This window comes from Drosophila sulfurigaster, chromosome 3 (assembly GCF_023558435.1).
Source record: "Drosophila sulfurigaster albostrigata strain 15112-1811.04 chromosome 3, ASM2355843v2, whole genome shotgun sequence".
Classification (NCBI taxonomy): Eukaryota; Metazoa; Arthropoda; class Insecta; order Diptera; family Drosophilidae; genus Drosophila; species Drosophila sulfurigaster.
The window spans coordinates 1637417-1662739 of NC_084883.1; the positions used below are offsets into that span (position 1 = coordinate 1637417).

The 25323-nt window shown below is 37.8% G+C and overlaps 2 protein-coding genes across 11 annotated transcripts in view; one reads left to right on the forward strand and one right to left on the reverse strand.

Moving 5' to 3' along the window:
* The first annotated feature begins 864 nt into the window (after window positions 1-864).
* LOC133845061 (uncharacterized) lies at window positions 865-6032 on the forward strand. Its single transcript, XM_062279398.1, has 10 exons — window positions 865-873; window positions 932-1890; window positions 1964-2084; window positions 2151-2332; window positions 2387-2637; window positions 2700-2889; window positions 2959-4621; window positions 4687-4794; window positions 4870-5034; window positions 5089-6032. Exons 1-10 carry the CDS (start codon window positions 865-867, stop codon window positions 5755-5757), a joined length of 4317 nt encoding a protein of 1438 aa, XP_062135382.1. The 3' UTR covers window positions 5758-6032.
* Window positions 6033-6418: 386 nt separating this feature from the next.
* LOC133846330 (probable phospholipid-transporting ATPase IA) overlaps window positions 6419-25323 on the reverse strand; it is a 33452-nt gene continuing 14547 nt past the window's right edge. For 4 of the 10 annotated variants that reach the window (XM_062281248.1, XM_062281243.1, XM_062281249.1 and 1 more), the window contains 9 exons: window positions 23440-23560; window positions 23047-23230; window positions 22373-22533; window positions 22119-22316; window positions 20682-22053; window positions 19811-20617; window positions 19496-19749; window positions 19328-19426; window positions 17368-17866 (listed from right to left, as the gene is read on the reverse strand). In XM_062281248.1, the coding sequence (XP_062137232.1) occupies window positions 17626-17866; window positions 19328-19426; window positions 19496-19749; window positions 19811-20617; window positions 20682-22053; window positions 22119-22316; window positions 22373-22533; window positions 23047-23230; window positions 23440-23560 (3437 nt within the window). In that variant the 3' untranslated portion in view covers window positions 17368-17625. The other 6 variants (XM_062281242.1, XM_062281245.1, XM_062281250.1 and 3 more) reach the window with 6 other exon arrangements.

Genomic DNA, 25323 nt, shown 5'->3' on the forward strand with positions numbered 1-25323 from the left:
CCCTAGTAAGTAGCTATATTTTTTTCGACAGTATTTGTTATGTTTGCACGCAGATCAAGTTTGTTTCAAAATTTTGCCACGCCCACTTCCGCCACCCACAGGTCTTACAGTTCAGCAAATTGTACATGTTTTGTTTTTACTGATCTTATTGTGAGGCTGTTATGACTTGATCATGTTTTTTGTAATACAAAGAAATCGTTTTTGTTGTGCTTCACATAAAGTATTCGTGAGAGCTATAATCCAACTAAAGCCAATCCGTTCCAAGTGATTAAAACTCTGAGTCTGATTTTCACCATAAAAAATGATTCTTCGATTAATAAAGCTCTCGAAACTATCAGAGCAATTTTCGGTTCCCAAACATACCTAATCTAATATTTGTAATAATAAGAATTTCACTTCTGATTTCACAATGGAAAATGGTTCTTCAATTCACAAGCTTTATTAAATCCAAACAGAATATTCTTAGTCTTAATTTTGATTTCATAAGATAAGCGAGCATTTGTCATCTAATTATATCTCTACCTCTCGTCTCGGATGTTGACAGTTATGTAGAAAATAATTACTTAACTCAACGATGGCTTTGCAGTTCATACTAAATTCAACTAATGACTGTTGATAATAGAATAGCTTGAGTTAACCACATAAAAAAGCTATAAGAATTTAAAAATCGAAATTAACACAATGAAGTCATGTGAAATATTAAACAAAAGCATAAAATAAGTTTCATTGCGTACATAATTATAAATATTTGAGTTCACTCTTCACAAGTTAACATACCGAACAATACTTACGATTTTTTCTTCGATTTATCTTTTGTTAGATATTTATTCACCAACATCTGAATTTCGGATCTTTTCATCCAGAATGAGCTCTGTTAATGGAAGAGAGCTGAAACATTGCTACAGGGACATTTTCCCAGTTTTTTTGGTAGACTTCAAAAAAAGACTTTGACTGCAAGGATGTTGAGCTACCATTAAGAGATATACTTACAAAAAAAGAGGTCGATGAAATTATTAAATCGCCACCCAAATATCAAATATATCTCTTGTTTTGGACATTGCGAAACCAATCGCCTGAGGTGGTGGAAAAGTTCGTTGAGAATGACATAAATAAAGCCGACTATGGCTTTCTTATATCAGCCATTAAGGACGAATCTCGCAATCCAAGTGCGAGCACTGAGAATTACATCAGCGAGCGCGATCGTCTCTATAACGATAATCAAAAGTTTTCCAAATATAATGTGCCACGAATTGAGCCATACTTGGAGTTACAGAAGGCATTGCTGGACCTGAGGCCATCACGTAACGTGGCTGTTCAAGGAGTCCTTGGTTCTGGGAAGCGGTGGCTAGTCCTCGACGTTTGCTCCTCTTACGAGGTGCAGCGGAAAATGGACTTTCGCATATTTTGGTTAAATGTTCGTGACTGCCGTTACCCCGAGAATCGTTTGGAAATGCTTCAATCATTTCTTCATCAAATTGCGCCTAACCTGCGCATTAATTGTGATCAAAGCGTTGCTGTACACATCGAGCGAGTGAAAGCCGAGCTCCGACATATACTGAAAGATAAGCCATTCAAGAATTGTCTGCTTGTGCTGCTCAATGTTCCCAATAAGGAAACGTGGAAGGCTTTTAATTTAGGCTGCAAAATCCTGGTGACGACGCGACACAAAAGTGTTGTCGACTATCTATCGCCCGTGACCACCACTCACATCAGTCTGGAAGATGCACTTACGCCCTTCGAGACAGAATCACTGTTTGGAAAATATCTGCCTTTGGTGTCTCAAGAAGCACTGAGGGATCTAAGGAACGCGCCAAAGACAAATCCACTAAAACTTAGCGTCATCGCAAGGAACATACGCGATGGCATGTGTACCTTAGACAATTGGAAAAAGTAAGTACGCATCATGTGATTAATATTAACGAGAAATAATCATAACTTTCCCATTATTTTTTTTAATGTGCAGCATAATTACCTCCGAATTGGCGACCATCATCGAGAACTCTCTTAACGAGCTAAAAGCGTCCGACAAGGAGCGGTTTGAAAGTCTTTTTATCTTTCCCAAATCTGCTCACATACCAATCAAAGTAAGTAAGCAAATCAATTGATAAATTTCACTCACATAATAATCAATCTTTTTTTTGATTTTCCAGCTTTTAGGTCTGATTTGGTCGGTTCTTGATCCAATGACGGTTGTGAATGACTTTTACAAATGTTGGTCGTTGGTCGAAAAACATTCAGATCAGACAATAACGTTGTCGAGCATCTATTCAGAGTTCAGCTCACCCATTCTGAACGCAGATGCACTTAACAAAAAGATTGTCGATTTTTATGAGTAAGTCTTTAATATTCTCTGATTATTCTCTTTGTTATAGAATATTTCTTTTAGTATACCAGGATTGATTGAACAATGCAACGATACGACTCTACCAAATTTAGACTGTTATTTTTATAGCCATATCGGACACCATTTAAGCAAAGTTAGCAATAAAATCGAACGAGTCAAACTATTTCGCATGATCTTTCTGGATTTTCGATTTCTGGAGCAAAAGATTCGAAACGATAGAACACCGTGGAATGCTCGCGGCTCCATTTTACATACACTAAACACCCTTAAATGTTTCAGGGATGAAATTGTTGGTGAGTCAAGTTAAACACATATTGAATGCTTTAGTTTCATTCTTTTCTTTATTTGCACTTAGATAATGATAGTCACTATAGAGATCTATTGAATGCTGTGTTAGTCTTCCTAACAAAGGCGGAAGAAAAGCTGATAAGTTCCCCATTTACAAGTCTATTGCGAATTGCCTTGATGTCGGAGGAAGGTGCAGTGCATGACGAGGCGTTGCGGCAGGTTCGACGATTTCCTGATTTTGTGTGGTTTACCGAACAGTAAGTTTATAATATAATTTACAATTTGCTCAACTATCTCGAGTAATAGTAATCTTTGTTATATTTCAGTGGCCGCTTTCATCAACATCGGGAAATCATCAATTTGGGGCAGCATGAGATTCGTCATGCCGTTTATCTGGATGACGACTATTGCTTGATGGCCCTTAGCTCGCAACAACTGCTGCTAACGGATGTATCGCTGGCTGGCGATACAACCCGTTTGCTGAGTGATGAGAATGATCCCAGTGACATCATCGAGATGCGAGTGTTTAACAAGCAATTACATTTGCTGACTTTACATAAAAATGGTAGTTTGAAGCTTTGGTCTCTGAAGGAATTGCTGCCACCACGACCGGAATGCGGCAGTTGTCTAGCGGTCCGACCACCCAGACTAGCTGAGGTGCCTAAACATTCGAAACCGCATTGCTACGAGCAATTGGTTAACACCGCTATCAAGCGTTTCACTGGCAGCAAATCCATATCAGCTTTCTATTTGGACGAAAATGTGCGTGCTGGTAATTACTCAATTCAACTCCATGTGGCTTTTGACGACGGAGACTTTTGTATATTGAACTGGGCAGATAGGGATAAGAAATTCGTGAAATCGCAAACACCAATACTGCCTACAAAACAGAAGGATGTGCGATATTTTTCGAAAATATTGAATCGCTTCTACGTTGTGTGGTCAGATAAATGCAATTTAACTTTTTGGAATCTGCAAAATGCATCAAATGCAACGGAACAAGAATACGCGCCACCAAAGCAAAAGGCCCTCGCCATGGAAACGTACATGGAGCGATTGGATGATGGCACCCAATACACTATTCTAATGATAATTTATCAGTCTAGTGTATGGCGATTCAAATTCAAGCACGCCGATTATATGGAAAATTTGAATACACTGGAGGTGGAAGCATTGCCATTTTCAGAAACGATACCGGCAACTATAACCTGTGGCAAGTTATCAACGGATGGTCGCTATCTCATCCTGGGCACTGAGGAGGGTCTAGCGGTCTATGATCTGAAATATCCATATTCATTGTTGCGCAGCAATGTCAGTGAACGAATAGTTTGTGTGGATGTGTACGATCTGAACGAATCCATCCTCAAGTACATTGTACTTTGTGGGGCTAAGGGAAAGCATTTTGTGCATGTGCATACCCTGCGAAGCACAAAAACCGATACCATCACCTGGATGCATCATGTGGATGAGAGTGATGACCAGTTGAAAGACCGCAATACGATGGGACGCGCACATCTTGAGCCCAATGTTTACCTGCACCCGCTTATGGAAAGGTCTGATGATGGTACATTGTATATTGTTGATTCGAGGATGCGAATTCACCAAATTCAACCGTTAGAAAGACGCTCCACGCGTCGGAGCAGTGTTGCTAATTGGTCAACTATCGTAGCACCCCGCATGGAATGTGGAAAGTACATCACAGCATTATCTGTGAGCAAAGATGGGGAGATTTATGGCGGTTACAATAATGGTGATATCATCAATATTACCAAAAATGAAACCCTATTGAGGGAGGAACTCAAGGGTTCAGTTGACTACCTCAAAGAAATTGAATCACTAAAACTGATTGCCTCCTGCCGCGGTAGCTGCCAAACTGTAATTTTTTCGCTCTCTATTCCCGATAAAAGAATTAATATTGACTTCTACACTATGTACGCTCGACTCTTCCATGATGACTTTTTGCTTTTATTTACGGATTGTTTTGTGCTTGTAAGTTTAACTTTAGCGATAACTGATATACATTCTAATTATTGTGTTCTCTATTCTCTTCGTAGTATATGGATAAATCAGATTCAATTAATGTATGTTTTGAAGAAACGTATGAAGCATTTTATCTGAAGGATGATATTCTTTATTTGGCTTTTGGAGATGGAACATTTCAGGTTAGCCATCATTGTGAAATTAATTTTGCGATCATATTGGTAACATTATTAAATTTAACTTGTTATTGCTTTCAGATTTACAAACTGTATATTGACAAGAATAGGCTCTGTAAAAAATGGATGTGCAAGGAGAATTTAAACAATCCCAGCCAAATTCGACAATTAACAGCATCAGATGACGGTGAATTGATTGCCCTTGGCTTGGAGAATGCTGCAGTTGAAAAAAAAACCTCAGTTGAGGTAAAAAAATCATTTGATTATTATTTATATTATTAAAAACTATTCTTTTTTCAGCTTTATAGTTACGACAAACATCGCTTGCAACTGGTTTACTCCATAACGCAGGGCTGCGATACCCAATGCAATATTAGACAATTGCGTTTCTCTCCTTGCAAACAGGTCCTTATAAGCTGTGCGAAAGAATTGTGCTTTTGGAGCGTGAAATATATGCGAAATAATCAGGCGATTCCAGAAGTTCGCAGCATGCGCCATAGTCAATATAATCTACCCAAAGTTCAGTGCAAAGGGCGTGAAGAGGTAGATGCGGCACGCTTCACGGATGAGCAAATAGTTATGGATCAACTGACTCCACAATACGAGCTTGAAGAGGACAGATTCAGTGTTTGGTCGCACAAAAGGGGCAGCGATAAACTGCCAGAACTTTTGGCGTGCATTAAATTTGTGGGCAACGAAGCTAGGCGTTTCTATACAAGCCCCGATTTCACCCAATTTTATGTGATAGACAACGAGAGTGTATTCTATCATCTAAAAGTATTGGAGTTTCATGGAGAGCTGAAATCACCCACACAGTCTTTACGCGTTCTTAACGATGTTGTGAGTGCCCGTCAAACTGAGCAAAAGGAACCGCTTGATTTTATCGAACAAAATAATGAAGAGGATGATGGTGTCGATGTTGTCGGCAGTGGCCATACCCTGCCCCCTATTCATTCGGATCCGATTTGACGCCAAGAGTGCGCCAATAGTCGTTGGCGTACAGAGCATGACAAGGCATTTTCCGACTTTCCGTGTTTAGGATTATTGTTATATTACTTAGTGATATTAGTTCTGCATTGTATTAACTCAAATACATAAATATCCATTTAATTTTTTCTGTGCAATAGAATGTAAGTTATTAAAGTGCGGATTATAATCTATTTTTATAGCTAGAACCCATGTAACCTAATAATATTACGATTTGTTTTATACGTTTTTACTAAATAAGAAATATACAGATTTTACTATTTTATTAAAAATTTTTTACGGTATTGAAATGGTATTGAGTATTTCGACCTCCAGAGGAAGCTTAACTAATATATTTTTTTTGGGAAATTGACGGATTGAAAATTTCGTTAAATATGGAAAATTGTATTGGAAACACTCAATGGAATATCCGGAATATACATACATATTTGAAAAAATTATAAGCTGGACTTAGCTTCCTGCAAACTAGAGCAATTTCCCCAAAACAGTTTTTTTAACTGTCTTTTTTTTGGGATTCTTAGACTGTTGCACAATTGATAAAATATGTATTTTGTATGAAAATTGCGGAATTTCTGATTATATTCCTTACACCCACAATAAACAATCAAAAACTAACAAAAAAGAAAGAAAGATGGCAGATACATGGATTGAAACTGCTTCTAACATCTTTATTTAAGTGTGTTTGTCTTATAAAATAATTAACAGTTAAGATACAAATACATATTTTTTTCATTGTTCATTTCATTTTAATTTCATATATGCAGCATTTATAAAAAAAATAATGTAAGACACATTTAGAATATCTTGATGCATTAATACCAGAAAAAGAGTGTTTCACAAAAGTTTCAGTTTTTTTTTAGTTGTAGTATTAACATTGGTTTTAGCACGCTTAAAATATATATGTGTTGTTGTTTTAAATGATTTATTTTCTTTGGCCCATTTACACGTACAGACAGACATAAGCGGTTTTAAAGATGAGATGTTGTTGCTTCAACAAATAATGCGGTAAATACAATTGTTGCTAGTAGTTGTTGAAATTCCGAAGGGTCCTCTTAGTTGCCCTCTGGTTTGGGCAAATTCGTGTCATAGGCGCGAATAACTATAGATTGCGGAACAGCACCGCCTTCCTCTTGAGAAAACGCATAGCCATCTGTGGAATGAAATTCTTGCTATTAGATTCAAGTTTGTTAATGTTTAGGAGTGATTTAATGTGAAACGAGTATGTGATATGTGGTTGACAGATGAAGACTGTGTTCAATCGAAATCGAAATCAAATCGAAACCGAAATCTCGGCAATAAACATAGAAACCCATAGATCAAAAATGTCGTTTATTACTAAATGTCAAACGCAATTATGACAAATCATCAATTACCCGGATCTCGAACACTGATTACCGAAGCTATGCATACATATACTATATGAATTTATAACTAGCCATTAAAAATGAAATACCAACACCAGATGGCCAACAAATGTCCTTGACCATGGACGAGTACACATTGCAACTGATTGGAAAATGGGTAGTACTCACGCGATAATTCTAGTTCCGTTTCAACTCTTGTATTGGCACGACGGGTGAAAACGTTACGAAGCAATCTCGCAGTTTCAGTAAATCTGTAGAATTAAGTTGTTTTTGTTGTTGTTGTGTTTTTGGTTTTTGTTTTTAATAGGTCAGGACTTTTAGTAATGAGTAACATATAGGTTTAAAATCTAGTTTTCTTCAGTTTGGTTTCTACTAATAATTTTCTTTTTGAATTGTTAGCATTCTATCGGTATCAAATTAAAAGTGAGAAGGTTAAGAGCTTTTGGTTCTTGCACTACAAGAAGTGAAACAAAGGCTTACCAGGCGTATCAAATTTATAGAGCATGCAGTTGACCCAATATAATAATGGATTATTAGAAAAGAATTATTAAACGAAGAGTTATTTTATACACATACGGCAACTTAAAAAATATGAGGTGGCGAATTCTTAAATATATGAATTACATGCATTAATAAATTCATGCCCGATAATCAGAATATGAGACCGTACGGCGTTGCTAAAAATTTATTGGGTTTATTAAAATTATTGTGCTATTTGCTTTCCCCTATACAATAATTTATATGTATTGCCTAAGGAAATAGATTTGGATTGTTCCATTAACCATCATAATACAGTAAAGTGGAGTGTGACCGAGTGTGTAACTGAATGGCTATGAATTAGATTATATGTGAATTATGTACATATATAAATTTGACTGCACAATTTGTCTATGGATTACTTACACCGAAGAATCGATCCCAAGGCATACATAGTTCTGCGCACACACAAATAAGTATATATAGAGTTACGTAAAGAAAATGTTCATCAAAATTTGAAATACGTATTTAAAAGATTGCATTATATTGCATTACATTTTTTTAGATAGTCAATAAGGATAGTTTTCGTTCAATTTGTTGCATATTAGAATCAGAATAGAAAACATAGGAAATTATATGGACAGGTGCAAAACATTAAGCATGTCAAAGGTGTGCCGAATTTCAATTATTCCTATGTATCTCAGGGAATATAAATTGCATGCGAGTTGTGGCAGTCGTTGTGGTGAATTGTATTATAAAAACTAATATATATTCAATACATATTTTGTTAAATATTCTTTATTCATACAATTTTTAATTAAAATCATCTGAGTTATTTGATTTTGTTATTTCTATTATTCACGCATTTTTTGTTATGAACATGTGTATTAATCAGTATCATTATTTTAAAATATATTTCAACAAATTGTATAAAATAAATAAACAAAGTATTCACGGCATACTTTTTGTAGAACAATAAATTGGAATGAGTGTGAAAGAATGTTAACTTGACTTAGATTTTAATCTGCTCCAAAAAGTATGCTCTGATATATTTCGTGAAATTGATTTGAGATAGGAAGACGGAACATCCTTCATTATTAATAATAATAGTTTATAGTGCGTTCACTACGCACAAATTGATGACAATTCAAGTTGGGTGCAATTTTGGAGAGCTTAGGAATGTAGGACGGCTCAAGAAGTAGACTCAACATGGATTTAAATTAAAGTACAGCAACAGTTAAATGCAAATAACAATATAATATTTAGTTTACATAATTTAAGACATTCTTGTTAATGATTATTTTTGTTAACTGGATTGCGTTATATTTTTGTTTTTGTTTGTACATTTATAGAGACGTTGGTATGTTTTATCACATGTATAATCATGTTTGCTCATAAGAAAAAATCAATACTATACACGCGTATGTGTACAGTCAAAAGTTGACTATAGCTTTTAATTAAAATATATACAACAGTAATACAAAAAATTTATGGTAGGCATGAGCATTTGTCGAGCTTTTTACTAAATCCCCTTTTAAAAAAATCGCAAAGCAATAGGCATAGTATACAAATTGGAGCGAAATAAAAAAGGCTTTCAATTTTATTTGACTCACAATAGTATGCTATACTTACGTCTGTGGAATTTTCTTCAAAAAAGAGGAAGAGAGCAAAAGCGTTCCTCATATTAGAATACTAATAAGTTACATTCATAGTCGTAAGTCGTAGACAGATAAAATATGAAAAATGTCACATTTTAAAAAGTTGCTAATTGCTCGCAATTCATATGCTACAGTACTCAATATCACAGTTTTATTATTTTGTTTATTCCCTATGCAAATACTTATACATGAATAATTACTGATTGATCGAATGGATATGGTATATATATATGTTAATGGCTTAGCACGCCCTGAGCACATACATTATTGCGTATGGTGGATAAGTTAATACATTAACATACTTAAACTTAACCATTTATTCAAGACATTTCACACTTATTATTGTTAAGACATACAAATCACACAATGTCTATCTATATCATAAAATATTGTACATATAAGTTAATTATTTATTTAAAAATAATAACAAAAATATATTTGATTAAGATTCCGATTGGAACCGTTCTTTATTGAAATCAAATTAGAGACTAAAGACTAATTCTAAAGCTAGCCCTATATAAAGCTGCGAGTTTCAGCAGCGGCGTTGACAGCGCTGCTTTGGTTGGTGAATTGGGTGCAATGCTTCTTATTCTTGGAATTGCTTGCACCGGCATGTGGCGGATGTATTGGGCAACTTGGCTTGGGTCTTCTTGGAATGTTTGCAGGTGCACTCGGCGCGTGCAGGAAGTTGGTCAGACGCTGAGTCTGCATTTTGGACTTGTGGGATTTGTTGTTTGGGTTTCGAAATGTTTTGTCTGTTAACTCTTCCCCCTCTAATTCGTGCTTGTCCTCAAGCAATTTTTATTTCTCAAAAGTATGGGATGTTGTTGAATTGAGGCAGTGGATTTTTCTGTAAATCTTCTTGCTTGCGGAGTGGTGGCTTCAATGTTTCTGATGGAGCTGGTGTTGGTCCAAGTTGAAGGGTAATGGTGTTCTTCTTCCGACTGCAAGCGTGAAGTCCTAACGCTGTTATCAGGATGACACCGAAGAGCGTTAACATTGTAATGCTGTTGACCATGGAATGCGTCTGTATGTATTGCAGCTTGTTGGTGTTATTGAGATGAAGCGCCTCCAGTGCTTCTAGGGATAAAATCCTTAAACGTTCAGTTTCTTCGGCTGTTATTTGTGAGATTGGCACTTTTGGTTGCATAATGACTGGCTCCATATTGTTGAATAGCCGCTCTTTGATTTGCATGGAATCGTTGATTAGGTGAATTAGAAATGACCCTTCCAGATGATTTCCGGTTCCATTCCAGACCAAATTGCCGTTGAAGTTGTTGAGGAGAATTAGACCATTGTCGATTTCCTCTATCTCCGGGATGTGATCCGCGTTGCTGAAACTGCACAGTGCTCTCTCTCCCTTAACTAGTTTCGGAATACAATGTGTTTGGCTTACATCAATAACATTCTTTTGTCGCAAACTTTTATGTTTAAGTAGGTTTTACAATTTTTTGGTATGCCATATACTATATCATTATACAAAAATAGTTGACTTATTTCTAAGTGTACAATTGCGTTATTTTTTACTATTGGTTTTAATAAAATATTTTGATATTCAATTTCTTCTAGGTTAGGAATTTTGACAATATACAAAAGTGTAGTTTTATTATGAAGCATTGATATATCGGAAAATTCCATTATCTCTTCGATTGACAATGGTGGCATATTGCCTTTTCTAAATATTTCTCCAATTTCTGTTAGTTCATTTTCATTTAGTAAAAGAGTATTTGCTATATTTAATTTGGCCCACTGAGTGGCATATTTGATATTTACTATTTCATCTTTTAATAATCGGATTTCATTATGAAGGCTAATGGCTACCTCGTTACTAAGAAAACTACTTTTTTGTATTGAATTAGTTAGGGAGTTCGATAAGGACGTAAGTTTGTTAATTCTTTGCTCCAGTTGTGTATTAACTATAACCTGTTGATTATTATTACTGATGAGATTATTGATATTTTCCTTTAACATGACGAGATCGTCATGATCTGGGTTACCTGCTATGTACTTCCAACCTGTACCTAACCAATTTAGTGACCTAGATTTTCGTTTATTTGGGGAATCTGTTATTGTTTTGAGTGCGTTAGTGGTAGCGATTAACTCATGATGTATTGTTGAATATAGCGGACTACGCTTTAGGCCCTCTTCAGTGTGACTGTTAAGTAGGTCTAGTGCTTCCTGGATTTGATTAAGGTCTATTACATGTACTAATTTTGTTGAGGATGTCTGTAACTTTCCCAGTCCCCTATGAATGGTCACTGTCTGAACGTTCGTGTAGTTTGTAATGTCCATTGTAGCTTCCGTTATTGTCCATAGTAATACCCTGCGAATATTATGATTTGATGTTACTTTTATGTACGATTCTTCCAGATTCTGTTAAAATGTTTGTATTTTTATCTTCTTTAACTAATTCTTTCTTAAATCTTGGGGAAAGTTTTGAACCTAAACGAGTGTTTACTTTTACATATATTTCTTGTCCTGGCTCATAAGTTATTATTTCGTTTCTGCTTTTGTTGTGGAATTGTAAATTTTTATTTTGTGCGATCTTAAGTTTGTCAATATTGTCTTGTCTGGCCTGTTCGTACTGGTCTGGGTTTGTCGTGACTCTCCTTCCAAAGAATACCTCTAATGGTCGCTTTTTGGTTGTGGAGTGGAAAGAGTAGTTATATTCGTATATAGCTCTATCCAGGAGCTCTTCGAAAGTTCTATGGTGGTTTTCTTTCTGTAAGCATCTCATTACTTCGGAAAGTGTCGAATGGAACCTTTCTACTTGTCCATTAACTGTACTCTTATATGGTGGCGCAGTGTAAATTGTAATATTTAACTGATCCTCAAGCATGAATTTTATGGACCTTGAGTTGAGAGATTTCTCATTATCTATTACAACGAACTTAGGAACTCCATAATAGAAAATAATGTCCCTAAGTGGTGTTCGAATGTCTTCTATTGCTTTTGAATTGATTATGCGTGCCTGTGCTAGTTTTGAGAATTTATCTATTGCTGTAAGAACTAAATGGCCTTTGGTTGAGTAAATGTCGATGTGAATGATGTGACCGGGATATTCTGGTATTGGAGTTTTTTTTATTTCTGGATTAGGGGGATGTCGGTCATATTTAGATTCCTTACAAATTTTGCATTGCCTTACTATGTTGCTTATTTTTGTTTCATTTTAGGGAAGTAGAATTTTTCTGCTAATTGAATTTTATTTTCTTCGGCACTGCGGTGTGCTCTATTGTGGATTTTGAGGATTTCCTCCTCTTGTCTAGATTCGTTGGTGAGGTCTACAGTCATGGATTGAGAGAATCGGGTTTTGACGTTTTTGAAATATTTAGGATATAATAGTTGTATTTTCCCCATTATATCCTCAGTTGTTTGGATGCCATTTATAACCGAAGGGTTGAGGTATTTTTTAAGTGTTTCTACTAATTCTTTATCGTTAAATTCCTTTTTGTATATTTCGTGTCGATGGAACGTGGGGAATGGTATAGAGAATATGTAGTCGGATTTATCTGATTTGTTAAGAAATATTTGGTTCTTGAAAACATTAATGGGGACTTCCATACTGGGTATTAGTTCGTGACTTGAGCTTTCTGCACTATGCTGAGTTGAGGCTATGGAATTGATTTGATCAGTTGATATTCTCGAGAGTGCGTCAGCTACGACGTTCTCCTTTCCTGGTTTGTAGAATATTTCGTAGTCATATTCTTCTAAGTAGGATTTCCATCTTTTAATTCTAGCATTTCCGTTCCAACTGCTCAAGGAATGTGTAAGGGGTTGATGGTCGGTGAATATTTTGACTTTTGCTTTCCCATATAAATAATTTTTGAGAGCTTTAAGTGACCAGATGATGGCCAGCATTTCTTTTCGTTAGCTGCATAGTTTTCTTCTGCTTTTGCTAGTGTTCTCGATAGGAATGAAATTGGTTGGTTGTCTTGCGATAGGACTGCTCCTATTGCGTAATTAGACGCGTCCGTTGTCAAGTGAAATTCTTTAGTAAAATCTGGATAGCGAAGAATTATTTCCTTTGAAATAAGACAACTTCGTAGTTTTTGAAAAGCCTTCAATGCTTCGGAGTCAAGAGTAATTGGTTTTTTTGATGACCTGTTTTTGGACACATGTCCATCTTCCCCTCTTAAAAGAGACGTAAGGGGTTTTGCTAACTTAGCATAACTTTGTATGAATCTTCGGTAGTAGCCGGAGAGTCCAAGAAAAGATCTCAGCTCTTTTAGTGTTTTAGGGCAGGGATAGTTGGCTATCGCTGCGACTTTATTTGGATTTGTTTCGATGCCTTTATCGGAAATTACAAAACCTAGAAATTCGACTTTATTCTTCATGAACTCGCATTTATCTAACTGACATTTCATGTTGGCATCTTGTAAAGTTCGAAAAATTAACTCCAAGTTCTTGTAATGGGATTCATCATCTTTACTAAATATGATGATATCGTCTATGTAAATGAAACATATCTTACCGATATGTTCATGAAGTATGTCATCCAAAGCTCGCTGAAATATAGCGGGCGCGTTTTTGAGACCAAATGGGAGTCGTGTAAACTCATACTTTCCGTTATTGACGGAGAATGCGGTCTTTTCTATATCGGAAGGTTTCAAAGGGATTTGATGAAAACCACTTTTAAGGTCTAAAACCGAAAATACTCTATTATTGCCTAGCTGTGCAAGTACTTCACCTATCTCAGGAATAGGGTATTTGTCTGCAATGGTTACTCTGTTTATTTTGCGATAGTCTATTACGACGCGATATTTCTTTTTCCTGAAGCGTCAGCTTTTTGGGTACGATCCATACGGGAGAATTGTATGGGGACCGAGACGGTCGAATTATTCCATCTTCTAAAAGTTCTTTTATCTGTTTATTCACTTCATCTTTCAGTGACATTGGATACTGATAGAACTTGGAATATACAGGGGTGTCGGTTGATGTTCTTATTGTTGCTTGTACCTTGGTTGTGTAGGTCAGTTTTTGATTTGGATTGGCGAAGAGGTTTGGAAATTTTTTAAGAGTTGGTTTAGATTTGTTTTCTGTGTTTCTGACAGGTGGCTTGTTCTTGGTACTATTGTATTTACTGCTTCGAAGATTTGTTCTTTTAAAGGGATTTTTATCTTGTTTCTGATTACCATTAGGTTTTACTTGGATTTATTTCTGCTCTTAATTCCTTTAAGGTGTCGTTTCCTAAAATAGCATCAAAAGTTTCTAGATCTTTTAATAAGAAAAATTTCACCTCAACATCTGTTATATTGAACAAGTTGGCATTTTTGTGGTGTGTTACCAGTGTATTACCTCCTATCGAGACGGCGTGAAAAGGGTTTTTATTTGGAGTGGGGTTTTCTACAAATTTCGGCTTGATGTAATTTCTATTGGATCCAGTGTCAATGAGAATTCTAATTATTTGGCCGTTCCTCAATCTACAAGTAAAGTATGGGAGAGAGGAACTCTTTACTCTAAAAATTTAGTGCAGAGTAGTCATAAAATTCGCAAGTGTCATCTTCATAGTTGTTGTCATATTGGTCTACTTGTTCTACGTATTCTTCTATTGTTTGTTCTACGTCTGCGTGAGTCTCGTATTCAGCGACTGCTTGTTCATAGTTAGTTGTGGTATCGTAAGTTTCTGTCGAAGGTTCTGTTATTTCGTCGTTGTTTGTCTGTATGTTAAAGTTTCTCTGTCGTTTCTGTCCGTCTGGTATAGGACCGGGGGTCTTTTCCCAGCTTCGAATCGTGGTCTGTTCATGTAGTTGACAAATTTCGTTTGAACGCTGGAATCCACATCCATTGGTTCTGGACGCGGTAGCGGTTTCGGGGCCATTGGCCTAGGTGGGGCAACCTGTTGAGAGGTTGTGGCAACAGTGTATTGCCGTGGGTTGGCAATTGGTTGATACCCAGAATTTGGGAAATATTGTCTTGGTAGTGGAGTTGGTGGTAGTTGTCCGTAGTGTAAGTATTGTCGTGGCTGTTGTTGTCTGAAAGGGATTGGTGGTGGTTGTCTGTTTGAGAAGATGACATTCCGTGGGGCTGGTATGGGTTTACCATTACTGTTTCTAAAATGTGTCGGATGTCCTTTAAAAGTGGCATGTTTCGACCTAAAGGTTTGATTTTCCATTTTAAGCAGAGATGTAGTGCGGTAGGTAAGTCTGCTGGTTCTTTCATGCCTAATAACCGAGGCAAGTCACCTTGTAGCCCTCGAATGAAAGTGTCTAGCGCTTTGTCTCTGTATAATTTTGTCAACATTGCTTCCCCGTTTCTGTCAATATCCATGCTACTCGTTTTATTTAAAATTAGAGACAAGTGTCTGTATACGTCTTTGTGGAAATCTTCCACTGATTGATTCGGACCTTGTACTAATGTAGTCATTTCATATTCTAGGGTTGCTATGTCTCGTTTATCTGCATAATGTAGTGAAAGACATCTGCACATGGCATCCCAGTTAAGCGGTACCTTATATGCTTCTAAAGCTTGGTCTGCACTTTTCGTTATCTTGTCTCGGATGGTGTGCAAGATATTATGATATTTGGGCGTACCTTGGTATGAGTTATATGCTTGTAAAACACGCTCTACACTTTTTTCCATGAGCTAAATTCTTCTGGGTTTCCACTAAACTCACGCAAACCTTTTGCTATGTCGGGTACTCTGTCAAGATCTGTCAAATTTCTTTGATGTTCTGGCGCAATAACATGATCTGGGAGACTTAGAAAATCTTCTACAGGATTGGTATGTTGTCTTATTAATATTGGCAATTGTTCGGCTAATATTTCGCTTATAGCGGCTGTTAGAGCGGCTCTGTTATCTTCGTTCATTGTGGGTCTGTTTTGTTGATGTTCTAAATGCCTATTGTTTTGTCTCTCAATTGAACGTTGTCTTTGTGCTTCGTTCACTTGTTCTATTTCTTCTGGATTTAGTATGGGGGGTCGAATTAAGTTATGACGATTGGCCATAAGCGATAAGATGAAATTTAAAAGCTATTTTTTTGTTTTTTTTTTTTTTTTTTGTTTTATATTAAAGTTTATAACCAGTGGATGGTTTTTCCTTCTACTTTGGAGGGTCCTTGGGAATCGCAAAGTTGGAATAAGTTATATCACCGTTGTGATCTTTTTGTTTGATTTATCGCTTTACGCTTATTTATGTTATTTACTCTTTTACTATGGACTCTTTTGAGTCTTGTTTACTTTGCAATAATTTGTTTCTTTTCTTATATATTTTTTCAAAATTTTGCTTTTCGCTTTTAGTTTTATTTATTTGCTTGCGATTTGCTATATTCTATATGGACTCCTTGGAGTCTTGTGTATTTTTACACTTTGCTTTATGTTTTTATTTCCGTTTTTGTTTTCTTTTCTTTGTAAAATTTCTTATATCTAACTTACATTAGCAATGATGTGGCCACCTTTCCTGATGGGACGGGGTTGTTCCTTTTGCAGCTGCTACTGGGGCTCCGTGATCCATACCTTCTGGAGAGTATTCTGAGAACGGATCTTGCAGAATATGTGGTCCACCGATGCAGTTCTCACAATCTCACCTGTTACACTAGCTAATTTAATGGCTTGGTACAGGTTTGTGTTGGCTAACTTAATTGCCGAGATTGCTTGAACTGTTCCTTCAACTGACTAATTTAATAGTCGAGAAGGTTTTGCAAATTTAATTGCTTTGGTCGCACTTGGTCGAATTAACGTCCTTTTGGCTTAGTTGCACTTCGTCAAATTAATGTCCGATTGGCTGATTGTTATTTCCCAGTGATTAATTATCACGAGCCTCTATTGGGATAATAACTTGAATTGCGCACTTAGAAACTGTTTTGTTCTGTCGATGCACTATTCGTTTTCACGCACTTAGATACGGTTTTGCTCTATCGTAACGCGATTTGACCGAAAATGTTCTTTGGCGCACTTAGATACGGTTTTGCACTATCGATACGCGAACTTTCCGGTCCCTGCTCGGGCGCCAGTTAATTATTTATTTAAAAATAATAACAAAAATATATTTGATTAAGATTCCGATTGGAACCGTTCTTTATTGAAATCAAATTAGAGACTAAAGACTAATTCTAAAGCTAGCCCTATATAAAGCTGCGAGTTTCAGCAGCGGCGTTGACAGCGCTGCTTTGGTTGGTGAATTGGGTGCAATGCTTCTTATTCTTGGAATTGCTTGCACCGGCATGTGGCGGATGTATTGGGCAACTTGGCTTGGGTCTTCTTGGAATGTTTGCAGGTGCACTCGGCGCGTGCAGGAAGTTGGTCAGACGCTGAGTCTGCATTTTGGACTTGTGGGATTTGTTGTTTGGGTTTCGAAATGTTTTGTCTGTTAACTTATACAAACACCATTTTGTCATTAATATTCTATGTGTCTTTCTACATGTGCAGAATCTCGCTGCCAACGCTGTCATCTTGGGCACCAGCTCGCCAACGTTGTCTGCGTCGATAGTGCTGTTGATCCCTGATCTCTTCTTCGAAATCCAAATTTTCAATTCGTAATTGACGATGTGGAGCGTCCGCATCCTTGAACGGCGAACTCGTTTTTGATCCTCCGATCGGTTTTCTGTCGACTAGTTTGTGGTTGGATCTCGATGGCTGGCCAAAACCAGATTCCAAACTGATAAGATTTGCATTTGCATGGTTCAAGTTCGAGTTGAAGAAGTTTACACATTTTCGGTGGATTCGGCATGGAGAGGGAGTTGAGGGATTGATAACAATGGTTATGCATTTTTGTTTTATTTTGAACATAGCATTAAATTACATGATCGTATTATTGTTAATAAAGGATAGAAGAGAGATAAATTTACATCTTGTCGAAAATATGTTTCAAATGATTGTTGCTCAAATAAATGATCAATTTCAATTCCAATTTATTTGAAATAATTAATGTTTTGTTTTTTTCTTTCAGTTAAACATAATTGTGTTTGTTTCTTTGAATGCAATTTTATACTAAAAACACACGAGACTGCTAAACAACTAATTTTTTATAACAACCGTGTACATTTATATCTTCAGTAAGATGCGTTCAAAACTAAATTAATTACGTATAATTTAATCTAAAGAATATATTTTTAGTTTATTCAAAAGTGTGCAATGCATTTTCGATTCGACTTGTTCCGAATTCCATTAGCATTTCAATTTCAGAAAAAAATTCTACAAGTCTACGAAAAGTATGCTACGCTAGAAATCAAGTGTAATGGAATTCAGAACAGGCTTATATGTGGAGTAATACTATATATGATAAATAGCACTAAGTCTGATATATCAGTGAATTAAGTACTATGATTAAATTGTAAATTCTTAAACATAAATTCTGCTTAAAAATACTGTTTTTCTTATGTGGATAATGTCTTCTGAAAAGCTGTAGGTCCTTTAGTAACTAAACTAAATAATTCGCCAAATAATAATTTAGTGTTCTTATTTAAACACTTTCAGTTCAGACTATAGTCTGGAATACGATTCTAAGATTTTAAGCAACCTCAGATCAGACTGACTGTATAACATAAATACAATATATATAAATTGATATAAATATACATTGACTATTTAAACTCTTGTTTTATTAAATTTTGCGTTTGTAAATAATGCCACTACTTGCAACTACTTGTTAAGAAGGAATTACTTGCTCATTAATAATGGGACGATTAAAGTAAAGTAAAACAAAGAATAGACATAAAACAAACACAATTCAAACAATTGTTATTACATGTGTGGTTCTTTTGGTATCAAGTGACTACTGATTAGGATGCATAATGATCTAGTATTGGCTCTATCATAAATCATGTTAATTAATTGTGCAAACAAATGTTGGAAATTAATAGCTGGAATCGCAGAAAGTGAGCAGAATGATAAGAACAGATTTGCAGTTGTGTGGAAAAAATCAAGTCAACACTTAATACTAGGAAAGAAAAAAAGGAAAATGCGCAACAATTCAAATTGAAAATGTAGCATATTTTTGTTGTTCGTTTGTTTTGTTGCTAACAAAATGCTTTGTTTTTGATGCCAATAGTTAACCAATTCAAAGGAAACCCAGAAGGAATGCAAGAACAGCAAATGTGTCGTCTCAACAAATACTTACGATGAACGTGATTCTTCCATCACTTGAGAGGGATCATGGCTTTGAATTTCCGATTCACGTACAGCATCGGTGAGTGTCTTGAAAACTGTATTATGTACTCTATAAACAAAGGGATATGGATTTCAATTGAATACGCAGTTACTGCGAGTTAAGAGCGTGCGCACGTACAGCTTACAAATCACATCGATGAGCAAACTGGCAATGGGCACCAGGAATAGACCAAGCCAAAAGACGGGCGTGGACAGCAGTTGAATGTCCATGCCTGCGAAGTTGCTGGCAAACTTTAACGTTGGCCAGAAGTGACTGTAGACGAGCACAAAGGTAAACCAGAGCACAATGGAGCCCCATATGGCAGCGTGAGTCAGCCAGGTCCACGAACTTGTGATCAGGCCAGCTTTCAGGCAGACAGTGACAATGACATACTGTAACATTTAAGCAAAGTTGATAATATATAGTTATCGAAATTCCACGCTACACTCTTACCGTGTAGACCATGTTGCCCAGCAACAAATAATCGCTTGTCTTTCCATCCGACCAAATGGCTTCATCCTTGAACGCAGCCATCGGCAGCCAGAAGAGAAACACCGAGTGCAACAATGCATTGAATATCCATATCCAGAATACTTTCACGTTAAACAATTTCGCATTCTGCGATGGTTTGTAGAGCAGTGGATACTTTAGCATCGTTTCGGCCGTGCAGAACTTCTCAAAGAGTCCAATTGCAAACGGGGGCATCGCTGTGAATAGCACGTTGTACAAACCGATTGTCCAGCGCTCGAACAGAATTTGACCCGACCATCCGGAGTAGACAGCGAACCACAGCTCGATCACGTATAAGCAGACATTCTTGTAGAAACTATAGAGGATGAGTTTGCTAATGCGCGCATAGTTCCAGGCGCCATGGACGAGAAGCAGGCGACGCAGGAAACGAAACTGGGCAATTGAATAGTCGGAGGCGCAGGCAGCCTGCAGTCCCTCCTGGCCAGAAATGCCAATGCCCACGCTTGCCTTTTGTATCATTGCGACATCGTTGGCTCCATCACCGATGGCCAAGGTCACGGCCTTCGTGCTCTGCGTTACCATCTCGACGACTTCGGCTTTTTGCATTGGTGAAACGCGACAACAGATGACCACGCGGCATATGATGCAAAGCTCCTGAAACTCGCCGCGCAAATCGCAAGTCAGAGCATACTTTAGTGTCTTGCCATCGATGACCAGCGCCACATTCGCATCCTTGGCCGTTGAGCTCTTAAACTCGCCCGCATGTCGAAGTATTACATCACGGGTGGCCTGCAAAAATAATTGTATTGCGATTACATAATCAACAGTGGATTCGGTGGAGCATTTTACTCACATCTAGGCTCTCCTCGTTCAGGATGATGATGTCCATGGAGTGCGTAATCAGTTTACACGAATACCCGATGTTTATCGCCGTCTCCTGTTTGTCTCCGGTCAACACCCAGATGTAAATGCCCGCCTCGAGCAATGCTTGAATGGTCTCGGGCACACCATCTTGCAGTCGATCCTCAATGGCAGTTGCGCCGAGTAGACGTAAATTAATCTCAATGAGATTGGCCGCATCGTCAAGCTTGCGCTCACGTTGTTGCAGTGATGTCGCCGCCTTGTGGTACGTTTGATTCCATTCCTCGTACACCTCTGGATCGATGTCGGCCACTGCGAGGCACAGCGTACGCAAACCTTCGGAAGCGAACTCTTCTAAATGCTGCAATGTCGCATCGCGATACGCCTGATTCCGCGATGATAAGCGCTCATATATAACCGAATCGGCGCCCTTCATGAATAGCTTTATATTGCCTTCCGGTGTGCGTACAATAACCGACATTCGCTTGCGTGTCGACGTGAATTCCAGCACGTTCAAGACCTGGAAGCGCTTGCGCTCCCCCAGAGCATTGATCTCCACATACTCCGGTGTGCGTGTATCAAAGATGTAACCGAATTGCCTGGCTCCATCGACCAAGGCACGCTCATCCGGACTGGCGGCATGATAGACAATAGTGCCATCGTCCTTCTTCTCGGGTATGACGGTATGGCAGACGGACAGCAATACAAGGAACTCCTCAATGTCACTGGATGTCTCATGGCGCCGCAGTATATTCTGTACCAGTTCCGATTCCTCCAGAGTGCGTTCCGGCTTGTAAATGTGCCTGGCAATCGAGCACTTCTTGAACACCATCACATTGCGCGTCAGAGTCCCTGTTTTATCCGAGAAGACATACTTGATCAATCCGAGCTCCTCGTTTAAATTCGAGGTGCGAGCACTGGCTGGCATATTGGACTCCTCGTGATACATCTCAATGTCGTAGTTGATGAATATCGCCTGCAGGAATCGTACCAGCTCCAAGGTGACTTGAAGTGATATTGGTATCAGGTTGTTGTACAGAATAAAGAAGGTCAGCAGATTGTAGCCAAGATTCATGCTCTTGAAATCACCGATACCCAAATACCAATCCGTTGCGGAATGTCTTTGTGTCCAAAACAAGTTGCACAGCCCGCTTGTGATGCAGAGCGAGATCAGAATCATGAAGAGCATCAGAATTTGCGTGTTCGTCAGCTTATCGACTGTGGATCGCTTCAAAGGCGCTGACGTCGAATTCTTCATCAGCTTCGTTTCATGTCCCGTATAGATGACAAGTCCAAAAATCCATGCGGTATTCCGCAACATTGCACCACGCTGTAGCACTTGATCATTGCCAAGAGCCACAGATCTGCAAATGTGAATAATTTCATTAATATCTTAGTAATTAAATCAATCATTAAAATATGTACTTACGGCTTGCCAAACTCCTTGAGAACGCCATTAAACTCATACAACTGCCGATTTGGCAGTTCGCACTCTATCCGACCCTGTAATTGCATCAAGTCTTTTGTTTCCAGTAATTTGGCTGTGGATGGCACACCTTGCCTTATCTTTAGGTTTGTCTCTCCATCCAAATTTGCCGTTTCAATGAAGCACATCGCCTGCGGCTCACTAAAAATAAGTTTAGCATTAGTATATCGACTAAAAGGAATACTCAAGGAACTTACCTGGAGGATAATAGCACTAAATCGGCAGGAAAAAATGTATCGATGGTCACCTTTATAATGTCGCCAACTGACAACTCGGACCACCGCACAGTGGTCCACGTACCATTTTCTAGCCTTTCTATTAATCGATGATTGATCTCATTGTCTGCACGATGTCGTTTCTATAAATGCAATGGATAAATAATAATAATATTACACAACACAAAGTGCCAAAGAAACTTTCAAACATTCCGTAAGTTTAACCCGTAATCTATGTAATATTTAAGGAGTCTCAAACTTGTCTATTGTTAATTATGTTATTATTAATTATTGTTATTATGTGAAAATTGGAAAATAAATTATATTTATGAAGTCTATAAAGTGTCTTTTAAAAATGAGTTTGTTTCTAGATATGAGAGATTTGGAAGCAAAACAGATTTGGTTAAACTTAGTTTCCATTTCAAGTCTTATTTAAAACTTGGATGTCACACCCTCAAACAACAAGAAATGTTTTTGAAGTATAATTTGCAACACGCTATACACTCACAGCTCTAAATATACCTGGTAATTTTCGTATCGATCAGATAAAAAACATGAAGTTTGCAAGCCTTTTGTAGTTTGTATGCACAAAAATGTTTTAAAAATTACGACGCGTGGGACTCAAGGTCTCGCTTCACTGTGATTGTTTTACTTACAATATCCTCAATGATTTCCTTAATGGCGCTAACGGAGAGTATAAAGATGAGTGGGACCAGTGTTGTGTAGCGACCCGTTGGCGAAACATCCGGAATTTGTTGTAGTAATGCAATAAGTAAGAAAAAACAATTGGAATATCGTCTAAATTGCTCAAAGAGGAACGACGGTAAAAAGCTGACAACACTGTGGAATTGAGATTAAGAAGAACAATGAGAATATAAGTGAATAAGTGAATAAAGAAGCGCATTTATTAATCAATTACGACGTGTGGATGTCTCTTATCTTATCGAAGCGTGCAAACATTAGTCTCACTCTGAGCAGATCAAACAAATGATAAAAAGACAACCGCAGTCACAATCATACAAATTAACTGAAATTTGTGTACTACTCACCTATATTTCGCCGTAGATATTCGATTATTACAATAATTTATCGGCTGTGGCCCGTTCAGTGCGATGATGCGCTTTTCTCCCTCCTCTACATCGGAACCGAACGGAACGGGCTCATCATCATCTAAAAATGATAACGAAATGATAAAACAGCTGTCAAAAAATGTACGCATATCTAGGAAAATTACACCTAGTTTATAAGCAAATGCTCCCGTTTATCCTAGATTTTTATTATATGAGAAGTTAGTATAAATCATCGTTTTCCCAGGTGGACTGAAAGAAATTCATTGCAATGGGATTACCCAAGGCGTATTTTTGTGCGAATTTTTTAATACTGAACCCGCGACGCTCATCAAACTTATCGCTGGATATATGCGACTCGTCAAAATCCAAGCGACATATTTGCTTAAACACAATGAATATATAGCGGTGAGTGTCCGTCCCTGCTGGAGGACGGCTACCAATATAGGCAACAAGTTGCTCGCCGTGCACAATATCAGACCCGGGTATATTGCCCACTAGCCAGTGGATCCACTCCCGATACAATGGTGTAGCCCGACTCGGGGCATCCGGATCAACCATGGCCAATGTATACAACTTATTCGACTCGGCCATCCATCGGACAATTGGCACGTTACGCACCGTCCATGGCGTCAAATGACATCCCGGTTCGACCTTGATGTTACAGGGATACAGCACATTGATAACCAGGGCTGGCAGACACGCCACCACATCTGGCAGTACTTGATGCTCTCTTATCAATTGGGCCAAATGCTTGACCTCGTCTCTAGCAACACAGCTAACATGCATTGCGTTCACTATAAATTTTGATTAAACAGTCTTGAGTTTTTTCAAAGATTACTTTGGTTTAAAGCAGGTAATAAAATGAGTAAACTTTCTCAGCACTTTTTGTAGGAAAACTATTCAGCTTCACTTGCTACATTTTTTGATGTTGGTGGTTTTGGTTTGACTGAGCGATATTCTTTTGAAGAGTTCTTTGATTCCTTGTTTTAACATCGAATTAAAGCGCCATATAACAGGGAATCTTTTGGCATCACTTAGTTTGATGGTTTCAGGACAGTTTGTGCATTGCGTTGATAGTTTTGTGAATCAGTAAGTACAATAAACACTTATAAATCTTTGCTCAAGATCTGTCCCTCTTTCGTAAATAACTTTTATGGATTCTGATTTATAATAACGTTTGTAATGTATTTTATATGATGCATATGAAAGCTTAAAGTTACACTTTGATTCCGCCTTATATTAATTTTTAGGGGTGTGGTATCTTTATTCTTTGAGAACTTTAAACGTATCGAAAAGTTTCTCTGCAACTTACGACTCCACAGTATGCGCAGCGCCTTGTAGACATTACGAAAGGTCATTCTGCTCCAGCGTTGATATTGCCTTGCGGACAATCTGCGGCGTCTGTGCAAGCGATTGCGACGCTGGGGCGCACTCAAACTTCTATTGGAGTTGCCAATATCGCTAATTAGTTCCGTGGCGGCGGTCGCAATCGACTCCCGATCCAACTCGTCTTCGCAGTCCTCCTCAATCCCAGAGCCAACAGTCTGAAAAGCAATGCTCTCCCCAACAGGACGTGGTTTGCCTATGCCCTCCAGGTTGCTTGGATTGCAGCAGCTGGTGCGAGTATTACGACTGGAACACGCCAAGGGTGGTGGTACAAGCCACAAGTGGGCGTGGCAATGGGCGCACTACGAATTGTTCCACTGGACAAGCGCTTGCGCTCTTCTTCACATCGTTTGCTATTTGCAATCGCAAAATGCTTTCACATTTGCTCAACTTTGACATTTTGCATAACAAATGCGCTGTTAAGATTTTATATATATATATAAGTAGATAACATTATAAACTAAACACCGAATGGAC